The sequence below is a fragment of the Elgaria multicarinata genome, chromosome 13, assembly GCF_023053635.1.
Source record: "Elgaria multicarinata webbii isolate HBS135686 ecotype San Diego chromosome 13, rElgMul1.1.pri, whole genome shotgun sequence".
NCBI lineage: Eukaryota > Metazoa > Chordata > Lepidosauria > Squamata > Anguidae > Elgaria > Elgaria multicarinata.
In genome coordinates, this window is record NC_086183.1 from 1,758,113 (window position 1) to 1,771,131 (window position 13,019).

General features: G+C 50.1%; 2 protein-coding genes across 3 annotated transcripts in view; one reads left to right on the forward strand and one right to left on the reverse strand.

Moving 5' to 3' along the window:
• Window positions 1–3,151, forward strand: part of HDAC1 (histone deacetylase 1) — a 30,239-nt gene extending 27,088 nt beyond the window's left edge. Inside the window, exons 13-14 of one of the 2 annotated variants that reach the window (XM_063140208.1) lie at window positions 1,556–1,604; window positions 1,798–3,151. In XM_063140208.1, the coding sequence (XP_062996278.1) occupies window positions 1,556–1,604; window positions 1,798–1,825 (77 nt within the window). In that variant the 3' untranslated portion in view covers window positions 1,826–3,151. The remainder of the gene's footprint in view (window positions 1–1,555; window positions 1,605–1,797) is intronic. The other variant, XM_063140207.1, reaches the window with a different exon arrangement.
• Window positions 3,152–7,078: 3,927 nt separating this feature from the next.
• MARCKSL1 (MARCKS like 1) lies at window positions 7,079–10,288 on the reverse strand. The gene is made up of 2 exons (XM_063139871.1): window positions 10,190–10,288; window positions 7,079–8,397 (listed from the first exon to the last, which is right to left on the reverse strand). Exons 1-2 carry the CDS (start codon window positions 10,277–10,279, stop codon window positions 7,744–7,746), a joined length of 744 nt encoding a protein of 247 aa, XP_062995941.1. The 5' UTR covers window positions 10,280–10,288; the 3' UTR covers window positions 7,079–7,743.
• Window positions 10,289–13,019: the final 2,731 nt, after the last annotated feature.

Below are 13,019 nucleotides of genomic sequence, written 5' to 3' on the forward strand. Positions count from 1 at the left end.
TTTCTCAGCAGCCACTGGCTGGTACTCCAACATCTGGATTCTTGTAGATTAAAGGAAGTAGTTCTGGCTTCTCTCATTTTACAAATGAACCATTTCAAAGAAGAAGCAATGGTGATGTGAGTATGCCCCCCTTCTTGTGAACAACCTGCTGCCCTTAAAAATCCCAGCTTTTATAGGGTTATTTTTGGGCCTACCAGTATTCCTAGTATTGCAAAGTATCTTTCATTTTTGTACTGGTAGCAGCAAGAGAACAGAATGTGGCAGCATATCTGGTCACCAATTTCTTAAGTAACCATCTGCCTGCGGGAGAATATCTACAGGCTCCTTGTTCAGTTTCTTGTTCCCAGGGCAACAGCAAGCAAGGCTTAATTTTGTAATTTGATAGTTTTACCCCATTATGTTGTAAAATGGACATTTTCTAGTGTGTTTAAACCAGAACTATGAAAATCGGCATGTGATTCTTTTGATGTTTAATTATTTCCATAATTTCCATCCCATTTGTAGATCCAAAAGAATCCCCATGGCAGCTTGCATCAAATAATCAAATTAAACTGTTCCAACTTTTAAAAGCATCCAATTTAAAATATACCAGGAGAACCATATCTTGTTGCCAGAGCTCTATCTGCAGGGACTCTTCTTACTGGTTATTAGTACCTGGTCTCTAAAGCCTTTGTGGACCAGGAATACGTTTGTTAGCCTCCTTAAAACCCAGCGGGACAGGTAGCTCAGAGAGCAGGCAGTTGCACACAGGGAGTAGGGGTGACCATTGGAAGGTCTCCACTTCCCATGGCTACCACCTCTGACCCTCAAGGACCCAGGGCACTTGGAGCGGGATTCCAGTCCAGGACCAACAGTTTTCATGTGGGAGCAGGCCTTCCTTTTAGTACCTGGGATGTGAAACGTTTAGGGCTTGGAAAAGTGAACAATGGTATTTTGTGGTGTTCCCAGCAATTAATTTGGGATCAGTGCAAACTCATGTTAAATTGGAGTCATATGATCTCTGGGTGCCTATCTGGGTGGGGCTGAGGCTGTACTATGCATTTCAGTAAATAAATAAAAAAGGTAAAATTCTTTATCTGGAAAAATAGAATTCTACAACCAGCAACACTTATAAAGACCAGAGGCAAGATGTGTACCACATCAAGAAATGTGGTACACCTACACCTTGCTTCCAACCACTGGCAATATTCAGTCACTTCCCTGACTTGTAAAATTTCATTGTCTTTTCAAGCAAATCTCCATAACCTTAAGAGCTAGAAATGCGCTCTTGGTTTTTTTTAACGTAAGCCGATATCATCAGGAAGCTGAAATCTCTCAGCATGAATCCCTCAGCATATACACAGCGCTGGAGAGAGGTTAAAAGGAGGCAGCAGGGTAAAACTTTGAGAGGGAATTGTTATAAGAAAATTAGCATATTAAGAGCTCTAGAGGGTATGTGTCCAAATGGTATTTTTGCAGCTGACCTTGTTATGGGTTTATATTATATTAGCTGAGAAATAATTATTGGTAAATAAATCTGTAATTGGGAAAAACAGTATCTTCTCTTCTCTTGCAGAAGTAAAAGAGGAAGAGAAGGCAAAAGAGGACACAGCGGAGCCCAAAGGGTGAGACCTCTTTTTTTCTTGAATGGCCGTGGTTGCTGGCTGCTGCGCAAGAGCATAGGAGCAGACTTTGAAAATGTGACGACAGCATTTAGATCTCTGGTCAGCACATTTGGAAAAGGGTTAGTTGGGTTTCCCGATTCACATTTGCTAACCACCAGCAAGCATTAACACATCGCCTCTGCTTCTCCAACAGCATAAAGGAGGAGACAAAATCGACCTAAGAAGCTGGCAGCTGGGTCACCCCCTCAGCCCTCAGTGCCCCGGCTTGATCTTTCTGGTACCTTCTCATTCCACAAGATTTGTATTTTATACGTTTCTGTAGATATTTCTATATAAATATATTGGGGACTTGAGACCCAGCTGAACTTCCTTCCTGCCTTTCCCTGGGTGAGCTGCGGGGAGGATTCTGCTCAGGCCAAAGTCCTGCTTGGCCTCAGATGCTGTCTGAGAGGTGCACCTCTTCTCACGTTCCTGCTGCTGCCTCATTGGGGACGTGTGTGTTCTTTCTTTTTTTAAAGTGTCACCCTTTCCCTGGCACTTCCTCTTCTCTTGAAACAATGACTTCCCCCTAGAGAACTGTATACTCTGGGGGTTTGGTTTTGTCTTTTTCTTTTCCTTAAATAGTTTTTTTGAGGTATGGATACAGCCATAAAACTTTGGGAAAGTTGTGGGAGCTTGGTGTTCCGAACAGTCTCACCCCCAGAAGAGTCCCACCCTGTTCCAGGTAACCACAAATTGATGCTGCTTCTTGGCATCCCAAAGCACAATTGAGGAGTGGACGATCTCCCTACAGTCAGTTTTGGGGAGATAATCCTTAGCGATGTTCTGATGAACGCGTGAGGGGGAAGTGTTAGTGGGGGCGCTTGTCCATGTGAAATCTCTGATCTACTTCTCTTCATATTCTAGGTAGGAATGTGCTTTTTCTCCATAGAGGGGAGCACTGGAGCAAACGCAGATCTATTCAGTATCAGCGCCGCGCAGTGCGAGTTTTGCCTACACAGCTCCCTTTTTAAATCCTCTCCAGTCCCTTGCAGCCTTTCCCTCAGCATCAGCTCAAGAGCCCTTAGCTGGTGTGTGCAGCAAAATGGCCAATGAGAGACATCACTTCAGAAGTGCATCTTTGTAAAAGGCCTGTTAAATATTGCTGTTTTGTTTTATGCTTTTAAAAAAAGGGTTCAAGGAACAGTTTTGACTGCATGTGCTGGCAAGCAGGGTGGAGTTTTTCAGTGGGGGGACATGGAGTTGGAGAGGTCGGTCCTGGCGATGCTGCTAATTTAGCCATGTCACTCTTGGGGAGGGGAAAGCTTTTTATTTTTTTAAGCCTCTGGTTTAGCTGTTTTTTAGTCTCCATGCGAGTTCCGTGCAGCTCTTCCTGCTCTTTGATACTTGTATTGGTGAAATTTAAAGATCATTGTATTTGTGAGTTTGGGGGGTGAGTAAGGGAAGATATATATATTGTTTTTTTAAAAAAAGATAAGTTTTTATTTTCATTTTTTTGGAGAAAGAAAAACAAAATCTTTGTAATAAAATTGCTCCATTTCTGTGTTTTGGGTGGTGGATTATTTCCTGTTTTTGTGTCTTCAGAGCAAGAGCAGATCCCTTGCTTGCTAAATGTCTAGAGGGTTTAGGGTGGGGTGATGTCAAAAGGATAGCACTAGATTTGGCAGAGCCTTCGAATAACTTCTGGACTGGTCCTAAGCCAGGGAGGTTCTCCTTGGCCTGGCAAACCAAGAGCCCACAGAGAGGAAAGATGGGGGATGTCCTGGGATGGCCAGGAAAGCAGTGTTGAGGCTTCACCAACACTTACAGCTTTTCCAAAGCTTTCATGGCCAGTTATGGGATAAAGGTCAGGAGGACACAGATAGGAAGGCAGCACTTGAGCTCAGAGGCTAATGAGCATCCTATGCAGAGGCTCTTTGGGTCTATGCTTCTCCCTTTTTGCTGGACAGGGCTGCATTCTGATGTTGGGCATATGGGGGACTCACAATAGGGCCTTCTCTGTTGTGGTGCTCCAACTTCTCTGGAATACTCTGCACAGGGAGGGTCTCTGCTGTTTTTATTTTCCCAGGCTTGTGAAGAGGTGATTGTCTTATCTGCCAATACTGTGCTTAGCCTATTTTCATGGTCTGCCCTTAAGTATGACTATAAGTCTGGATCCAGCCCTTTATTTTTGTTAAGTCATTTTGAAAGGTGTTACCCTAAAGAAAAGCATAGAAATCTCTTCCTTTAATACACTCAGCTAGAATGTTATCTTTGGGTCAACGTCCACTGTCCCAAACTGTCCACCAGCATCCCACTCTGGTGGAAATATTGTTTCATACACCAGTGGTTCTCAGCCAGCCCCTTCTTGTCCAAATTTGGCCCTTTGCTGCTGCCCTTCCTCACCTGTGGGGGAATGGGAGTTACATAATGTGGCTTTGCTCTCTCTCAAGTTCTCCAGAAGCAGTGAGGTGATCTGTGCTGGAAAGGGGCTGGGGCAAAATCCAGGCAGTTTGGGGAGGGGATAAAGTCCTCGCCACAAACATCCAAATCAATGGAAGCAGGAGCCAGACCTGTGTCACTATTATTATTATTATTTATTTATATAGCACCATCAATGTACATGGTGCTGTACAGAGTAAAACAATAAACTTCCCCTGTTTATTGTTCACAACAATAAACAGGTTGAACACATCCCCTGTTCGACCTTCATCCCAGTCCCTGGTCTGAATAACCAACATTTGCAGTGGTTATCGACTCTTCTCCCAAGACTCTTGCCTTACAAGGATGATGATGCTGGACAGGTCACTGAAGAGCCATTGAACAGCTTTGAAAAAAAAATAGCAGATAGGGTTGATCACCCAACCAGGTGGTTGTGGGCATTGCAATAACTTTCAAAAATGTGTTGAACTAAATGCATTTAATATTTATCTATCATATTTTGCATGACAGCTGCACCAGTTTTTTTAACAGGCTGCAAGCAGCAATGACCTGTGAGCCTGAAACAGTCAAAAGGGATGTTTCCTGTATTTACTGTTACTAAAACATGGACACGTTTAGCTTGGGGTTGGGCAAGAATGAATGAATATATTAATTCAAAGCAGTCATAGAAAACATTGGTGTATACCATATTTCTTCGATTGTAAGACACACTAATTTCAGTACCACCAACAGAAAAAAAAACCTAAGACACACCTGCGATTCTAAGACGCACCCCATTTTTAGAGATGTTTATATGGGAAAAAAGTGTGTCTTAGAATCGAAGAAATAGAGTATATAAAATCCAGATCAGTACATCACCTTGATTGTTTCCCCCCACCAGACTGTTCTCCTCAGATCCATCTTTCCTTTCACCTCATCACTTAGGATGAAACAAAATTCTCATCCCTGTAGATTACTAGATTACCTTGGGGCTGTTGCAAGGATTAAAAGGAGGGGTGGGAAGAGTAAACTGCAGTTTACTCAAAGGTATTTGGAGGCAAAGTGTACGTGCATCTTATGACACAGGCAAAACTGTCCCCTAGCAAGACAGGGCAGGTCTCTGGAGCACGTTAGAAAAGGTGTGGGGAGAGAACAGATGGCTGGCTTACAGAGAAATTAACTTGCTGGTCAGGGTCATTCACCACAAGCTAGACTTTGACGCAGTTTTAGTCCAAGATGCCCTACTTACTAAGATCTCTCTCTCTCCCAAACTGGCTACCTCCACATAGCTTCCAAAGTTGCTCTCCAGTAACGCAGGCCATTCCAATTACCAGGCCATTCCAATTACCAGAAACATCTGCAAGATATCCTGCCCTACATTGAACAGCTGCAGTGGTTCATGAAGCTATGCGCAACTTCCTGAGGTGCTCACATTAAGCTGGTTTTATATAAGCACAACTTGCAATCCCTGTTTTTGTAGATCACCATTTGAGAGGGGGAAAATGAGTTCCCACAGCTGTAGCTTGTTTAAAGGCACCCACCCAGCTACCCTCCATCTTAAGCAGCATTTCCTCTTCATACCATAGTCATTAAGAGGCATCTATGTCTGCTCCTCCAAGAGGACTTAAAATGGCTGCTGCACGGCCATGGCTACGCACAACAGAACATGGGAGATGCAGGCCCACAGGACAAGTGCCTCGGAGATGGCTTCCCTCTTTCAGCGGAGTAGAGCTCACGTCACCCACCCAGAGCAGGCTGGTTCCAAAGAAAGAGACAAAGAGAATGAAATACTTTCCTTGGCACATCTGTGGCCAGTTGGATACATCAGAGGGAACCCCACAAAACGGGTCCCTCAAGATCAAACTCCCACCTTCAATTGCCGCCCCGCCGCCACCATCCCAACGATGAGTAATAGCCGGTCTGTGTTATAAGTATGTTGGATGTCAAGGTGTGGCGCCCATTAAGACTTGCAAATTCAATATTTACACTAGATAAAGCTATTTTCCATGTACTTGGGAGGAGAAGGTAGAAGAGGTGATACACTAGGTGTGCCTTGCTTGAAGGGGGAGAGTGTAGAGGAAGATCTTTAAACGGATATCTGGACTCCCATCAGCACGAGAAGCTGCAGCCATTCCCAACCTGTGAACACAACGGGGGGATGGAATGGGGGACCACACCTTACCCTGAAAGGACTGACTTCATCAAGGACAAAGTAAACTGTTCAGAACAACCCACTCCAGATATTTTGGCCAACAATTCTCAAGATTCCTGACTATGAAGGCACGCTGGCTGGGGCTGATGAGAATTAAAATCCAAATTACCTGCCAGGCACCTGGAAGGCCGTCTCAAGGTCTGCCCAAAACACATTACAAGTACTGCAGATGAGTGAAGCCACCAGCAACTTGTTAGACTACATGCAACAAAGCTCAGCGTTTCCCACCAAGTTGCCTGCTGCTCTTGGTGCCCAAACCAGAGCGGCACACGAGATGCAGAAATGCTTTGACGCCTCCAATGGCAGTGTTCTCATGGCTCAGTCTTCAGAAAAGACGTACTAAGTTAATACTATTCTCACAGCCGCTTGCGTTGCTTTGCACATTAGATGCCTAGGCTGAATCCAAGGCACATTCAACATAGTGGTACCAATTCTGCTAACAGCTTCAGCATAGGTGAGAGGTTCTACGCTCAGTCCTGACAGCATGTCTTAACTTTGAAAATGTAAAATAAGCGTGAGTCCAGAGTTTCCCCCCTAAATAGCAATAGTTCTAGAGAATCTTATAAGAGATTCAGGAGCTTAGCTCTAATGATCTGCCACCAAATCATTAGCAAGTCACATTGCTGCTGAATAGGATAGTAGCATTCCTTAGAAATAAAAAGGACCCAAGTCTAATCAAAGGGGGTCACCATTTATTCCTTTCAAATGTTACAGTAAGACCCATACATCGTTTATTTAGGAGTTAGAAAATTGCAGATCTGAAGTTGGGTCATTAAAAAATTATTTACAAAGACAAGAAAACAAAGAACTGAAGTCACATCATACAGCCAGCACTCTCCCAACCTTATCTCCTTCCCCCACCCACCCCACCCCGATGTCCCCCCCTAAATAAACCCAAAGAAGTTCTCCCTTTGAAGTCAAATTAAACACAGTGGACTTACAAGCTTTATGGTTTAAAGCCAATAGCAAGACATTATAAAAAACTAACCAGATTAGCTTTTAAACTGTTGATTTCTATAAAAAGCACAAAATACTTTTAAATGAAGTCAGAACCAGGAATGTAAACTGAGAGATAAAAGAATATCCGTTTTGAAGAACGGTCAGTTGCTGGTTTATTGGACTTTTTGAGGGGAAAAAAGCTGCTTTGAAGATTAGTAGAAAGATCCAAGAGACCAAAAATTGGTGTAAATATTCGGAGTCTCATTAAACTGAGCAAGTTCCAGTTTCTGTTCAGGAACAGTATTCCTGCATACAGTTTTAAGAACACCTACTCCTGAGTGGTACCAGTGGCTGTGCTGGGTACCCAGTATCCAAGTTGGTGGTTTTCTCTTTTTTTGCTTAACAGAGTGAGAAAGGGCAAAAAATGGAGTGAAAAGGCTTGTCACTTCTACAATGAACTTAGAAGAGAGACTTGTGTTTGTGGCTCTGTGTGTGTGAACAAGGCAGAGCAGTTCCATGGGTTACTGGGATGAGAAGGATGGCACAAAAAAGTCTTTTTTTAAAGTTAGGTGGGTATTTAAGTTGGTTCTATTCCTTCTGCTCAGCAGCCACAGGGGCAGGACTGGGTCCCACCTCCGCTGGTTTTGGTGTCTCCTCTGGCTTTGTGGCCTCCTGAGTGTCACTGGGCAGCTGCTGCTGCTTCTCTTCCTCCTTCGCTTGTCCTTCACTCCCCTCTTCCCTCTTGGCCTCCATTTCCTGCTGACCCTCCTCGGGGGCAGAAGCAGTGGCGGAAGCCTCAAGGGGGGCAGCGGCCTTCACTTCAAGGGCTTCCTCTTTGGTGGCAGCACTGCCCTGCTCCGCCTCCTCCACGGCACAGGCAGCATTCTCCTCTCCCTTGGCCTCTGCTTTCCCTTGCTCCTCACTGGGAGAGGAGGCAGCAGACACTTCCCCTGCCTCTTTCTTGGTCTTCCGGAAGGAGATGCCACTCAGCTTGAAAGACTTCTTAAAGGAGAATTTCTTCTTCTTCTTCGGGGTCTCTTTGGAAGCTGTGGCACCAGCTGCTCCATCTTGCTTGGCTTCTCCACCTTCAGCAACCGGCGCAGGCTCGATGGCATCCCCGCCACCCGTCTCTGCCATGGCTCCCTCCTTGACTGGCTCAGCAGATCCATTGCCATTGAGTGGGGCAGTTTCTCCATCAGCGTTAGGCGACACCCCCCCATTTATCTTCACATGGCCGTTCTCCTGGTGGAAGGAACAGAATGCACCATTACAGCACTGCATCCAGTGTTTTTTTAAAGCCTGTTAGCTTCAGGCATACTCGAAGCCCACCCTAGATCTTAACTGCAAGAGGCAAGCATGAAAGACACACCAACATATGATCTTCCCTGCTGGTTTAAGTTTTTCTAGCACAAGTTTGAGCACCAAGTTCCAGGGAGCCTTCAGTCCATTGCTGCTAATGCAGAGAGGTTCTCAAGTCTGTTTATCTCCCACTTCACTGGGCAAGGCCTTAATCCCGCACACTTATCCAGGAGCACGGGCTCAGTGGGGCTTGCCCTGAGTAAACATGCATAGGATCAAGCTGCAAAAGCCTAGATGAGTCTTTGTGGGGGGGGGGGGGGGAGAAACGAGTTCTCGCCTCCTCAACCACCCACAGATTGCATGTGACGGCCAACTCCTCTAGTCCAAATCCTGCTGCTTTGCCTGCCCACCCTAACTGCCCTGGGTCTAAATTTCTCCTGACCCATCGAAATGCAACATGCGATGCCCTCCGCCTGAGCTTTGCTTCCTCCCATTTGGGCAGCCGCTGCAGGAAAGAGCCCCGTCCCACTATGGCGGCAAGGGGGCGCCAGCACTCCAACAGCGCTCCCGGGCGCCATTTCGGGGGGGGGGAGGGGAAGGCAGCCGTGTAGGATCGCCTGGGCTCAGGCAACAATGCGCTCCCAGAACAGTGGCACATGCACGGGCCGACGGGCTTCCGCGCCCCATACGAAGCGGGCCCCCTAACAAGAATAGCCAGTTGCGGTTTCCCTTGCAAAAGGATTTCCCCGTCCGGGGGTCGCATTTGGCCAGGGGTGGGTGTGCGGCGCGCGTGAGCCAAGCAACGCCGGCCTCTCTCCGGGGCTTGCGCGCGCTGGCCGCCTCGCCGCTCCACGAGTTTGCACCCTGCTCTCAAGGCCACGGTATCCTCGGGAGCAAGAGCTGCACCGCCGCCCAGGATCAAGTCAACCGTTTTAATACAACGCGGCGAGGGGAGATTCTGCACCGATTCTGGCGTTTCGAAACGCACGCGCTCTGGGGGCGAGTTTTTCGCGTGTGCAAAAAAAAGGGCGGCGGCGCTTCCATTCACCTGCCCCCCCCCACCTCGCACGTGCTAAACTCGAGTAAGCGACCCCCCCCTTCCCCGACTCAAAGCATCCGCCCGAGAGACCCCCCCCCCCCGAGGCGGAGAGCGCCTCTTTCCGCCCCTCGCCCGAGGAATGCGACGCGGTGCAGCCCCCCCCCCCCCCGGCCCAGCCAGCCGGATCCGTCCTTTGTTCCCTCGGCAGCATCAGCCCCGCCGCCAGGGGAGGGGAGGGGGGTCTCGGCTCCTTTCTCTGCGGAGCCGGCGCCAAACAAAGGCGAGGAAGGGGAGCGCCGCCGCTGGGAAGCGAGGAGGGCGCGTTCGCGGGAGAAAAGGCTGCGCTCGTCGAAGCGGGACGAGGGAGGAAGACCGACGGATCCCGAGCACCCAAGAGGCGAGAGGGCGCCGCAGCCCTCGGGCGGCGTCCAAGCGCACGCCCAGCCAGGCGGACTCGAAGCCTCGGGCAGCCCCACGGCGCGAGAAGGGCGCGGCGGCGGCTCCCTTCGCCATCCCAGCCGTTCCCCAAGAGAAACCATCGGGAGAGGCGCACAATAGCAGCTGCAAGGAGCCGGGCCGGGCCGGGCAGCGAGAGAAGCGGCCGCGGGCCCCGTCGAGGAGACCCGGAGGGCGCGCAAGGGCCGCTTGGAGGCTGCTCGGGGTTCCAGCCCCACCCTGGCAGGGCGCGAGACCCACCTGGCCGTTGGCCTTGGAGGGCGAGGCGTCGCCGGCGGCATCCTGGGCCATCACGTCCCCCTTGGCGGCCTTGGAGCTGTGGCTTCCCATCCTGCGGCCGGAGCGAGAAACCCCGTCCAACGGGGAGGGGGCGCGGGGCACCGGTAATCCTAGGGCGCGAGCCCCCGGCTGCCTCGAGCGAGCCTGGAGGCCAAGGCCAAGCGCAGGAGGGACGCGTCGCACGAGCCGCCGCAAGGCTCGGGTCCGGCACCCCCTGGCTCTGGCCGCTGCGCAAGACCCGCCGCGCGTCGCTGGGACTGGCTGGGCTGCGCCCAAGCGCCGCCTAATAAGGGCGCCGGGGTGGGGGCGGGGCCAAGGAGAGGCAGAGCCAAGCCGGGGGTGGGGGGGGGGTCCCCTCCTCCGGGAACCTGAGTCAAGCGGCAGGGAGTGGCCGGAGGGAGCGGGGAGGGGCGCGCGGGTGGGAGGGGCGCCGGGGAGCTGCGAGCACGTGCGTGGCGGCGGGGGCTGGCTCGGGCGCTGCTCTTTGGCAGCCTGGGGTGGGAGGGGTTGGCAACAGTGCGCTCGAGCACGTGCAGACCGCGTCTCACCGCCTGCGCCTGCCCTATGGCTCTTTATTCTTTCGCTCGCGATGTCCCGCAGCTGCCCGATCCTATACGCAAGTCCATGACTCGGCAGCAAACCTCGTTTTGTTCCTTGGGGCTTGCTCGCAGGTAAGGGTGCGTAAAGGTGGCAAAGAGCTCAGCTGCCTTTTCCCTTGGGCGAGGTACAAGCACAATCGGAGCACAACCCTCTGTGTGTCTCCTGAGGACCCGGGTCCTGCTGATTTCACTTGGGCCCAGGAAAGTCTGCATCGGATTGCAGCTCATAGCGCATCCTTTGCAGGTATAGCTAGAAGGCGCTCCTGCTGAGTCCGGGGGGCGGCGGGGCTGGGGAGGCTCACACCCAAGGAACGCTGCTCAGGGCTGCAGCCAAAGCAACCACCGAGCTTCATTGGAACCCCCCCAGATGTTAAAAGTACAAAGGCAAAAGTATCAAGCAAAACATAGTAGTATGAGCATTTTAGGGTTGTTTCCGTTCCCGTTGGCCATTGAGTGTTTCCAGACGGAGGGCTCAGAGGGAGACATGTGCACCTGTTGCGTCTTGTTGTTGCCTTAATGCATTTTGTTTGGTAAGAAAAAAGTTGGAAGAAGCAGAGGGGAAATACAGGAGGGTTAGGAGAGGAAGACATCGACGCCTGGAGCCTATAGAATCCCACGAATGAGGCCAGGAAAGGCGCAGTGAAAGCCTCGTCTGGAAGTGCCCCGAAAGGACTGCCTGTTGGTTTCCTCGCTTCACATCATTGTCCCCTGCCACTGCACTGTCATTGTTTCAGTCTTGTGTTTTCATTTTGTAACGTGCTGCGATGTAGCACGTTACAAACGTTGGACAGTGGATGGCTGTGTCTTTATGCAGCTCAGTGGTCAAGCAGAAAGTCCCATCTCAGTGCCTGGCAGCCCCAGGTATGGCTGGGAAGAGCCACGCCTGAAACCCGGGAGAGCGGCTGCCTGCCTGTCGTCCCCAAATTCTGGATTGCACCAGCTTGTCCATCCCTGGTGCGGAGCGCATGCTCCTGGCATTTAGTGAACGGCCCAGAGAGCTTCAGCGATTGGGCTTTATAGAATGAGATAAATCTCAAGGCACGGCTGGGGAGGCCGATAGCTCCAGGGTCAATGGGGCACTGAAACCTGGAGTGGATTCATCATCCCACTGCATGGAGTCCATCAGCCTCCACTGCCCCTGCCGGGAGCCCCGGAGACACCGCCTGTAAGTCTGCACCAGCCTTTCCCCACCTGACGCGTTCCAGATGTGTCAGACTACAGCTCCCATAACCCTCCAGCCATAATAGTGTAATCTGACACCTCCGGAGGTTGGCAGGTTGGGCATAGCCAGCACTAAGCTGGTTGGCCCAGTAGTAGGACACTGCAGACGGCCGCTTCTTTGGGCCGGCAGCAACGCCTCTGAAGCAGACCTCTCAAGCCCTGGAGCAGGCTGCTGTTCACACTGCAAAAGCGGAATTAGGCCCGGTGGTGGTGGTGGTGGTGGGGAATTCCATCCCCCACCCACCATGCACAGACACCTGGCCAGAAGCAGGACTAGGATTGGAAATGAACTGCTCAGAGAGCTTCGGCTATTGGGCGGTATAGAAATGCAATCAATCAATCAAACGGGGCCTCCTAGGCTTTTCAGGCTGACCCCCAAGCTCCCTTGCAATGCAGCGCACAAGTGGAAAGCATGGCTGATAGAGATGCCCCCCACCACCACCACCAGGCTGCCTGGGCCAGAAACAGCCTTAGCTGCCCTGGTAGATGGTGAAGTTCCTTCTCTGGAGTTGGGCGAAGGCAGCATGGCTCTTTTCAACATTTTAGACAGACTGCAGAGCCTCAGGCCCCGGGGAGGCATGATGGAGGTGTGGAAAATGGTATGTGGGAAAATAATAATAATAATAATAATAATAATATCTCCCTCTCATGATACTAGAACCCCAAATGGAGTCATTCTGGTTCCTGACTTGGAGCTGAGCAGAAGCAGGGAAGAGCGGCTGGCCCAGCTCAAGTAGGAGCTATAAAAGTAAGCCAGATTCCCAGGGAGCGACCGAACAGGAGTTTGACAGGGGGAGTTCGGCAGGGGAGGTCAAGGGGGAGGCCTCTAAAAATTTTTTAAAAAATAAAATAAATAAATAAAAATAAATTAAAAAAGAGGTGGGAAAAACAAAGAAAAACATAAAGAGAAAAAAACCCCACAAAACCACCACCAAAAAAAAAAACAACCCCCCCAAAAAAGATCTTACTTT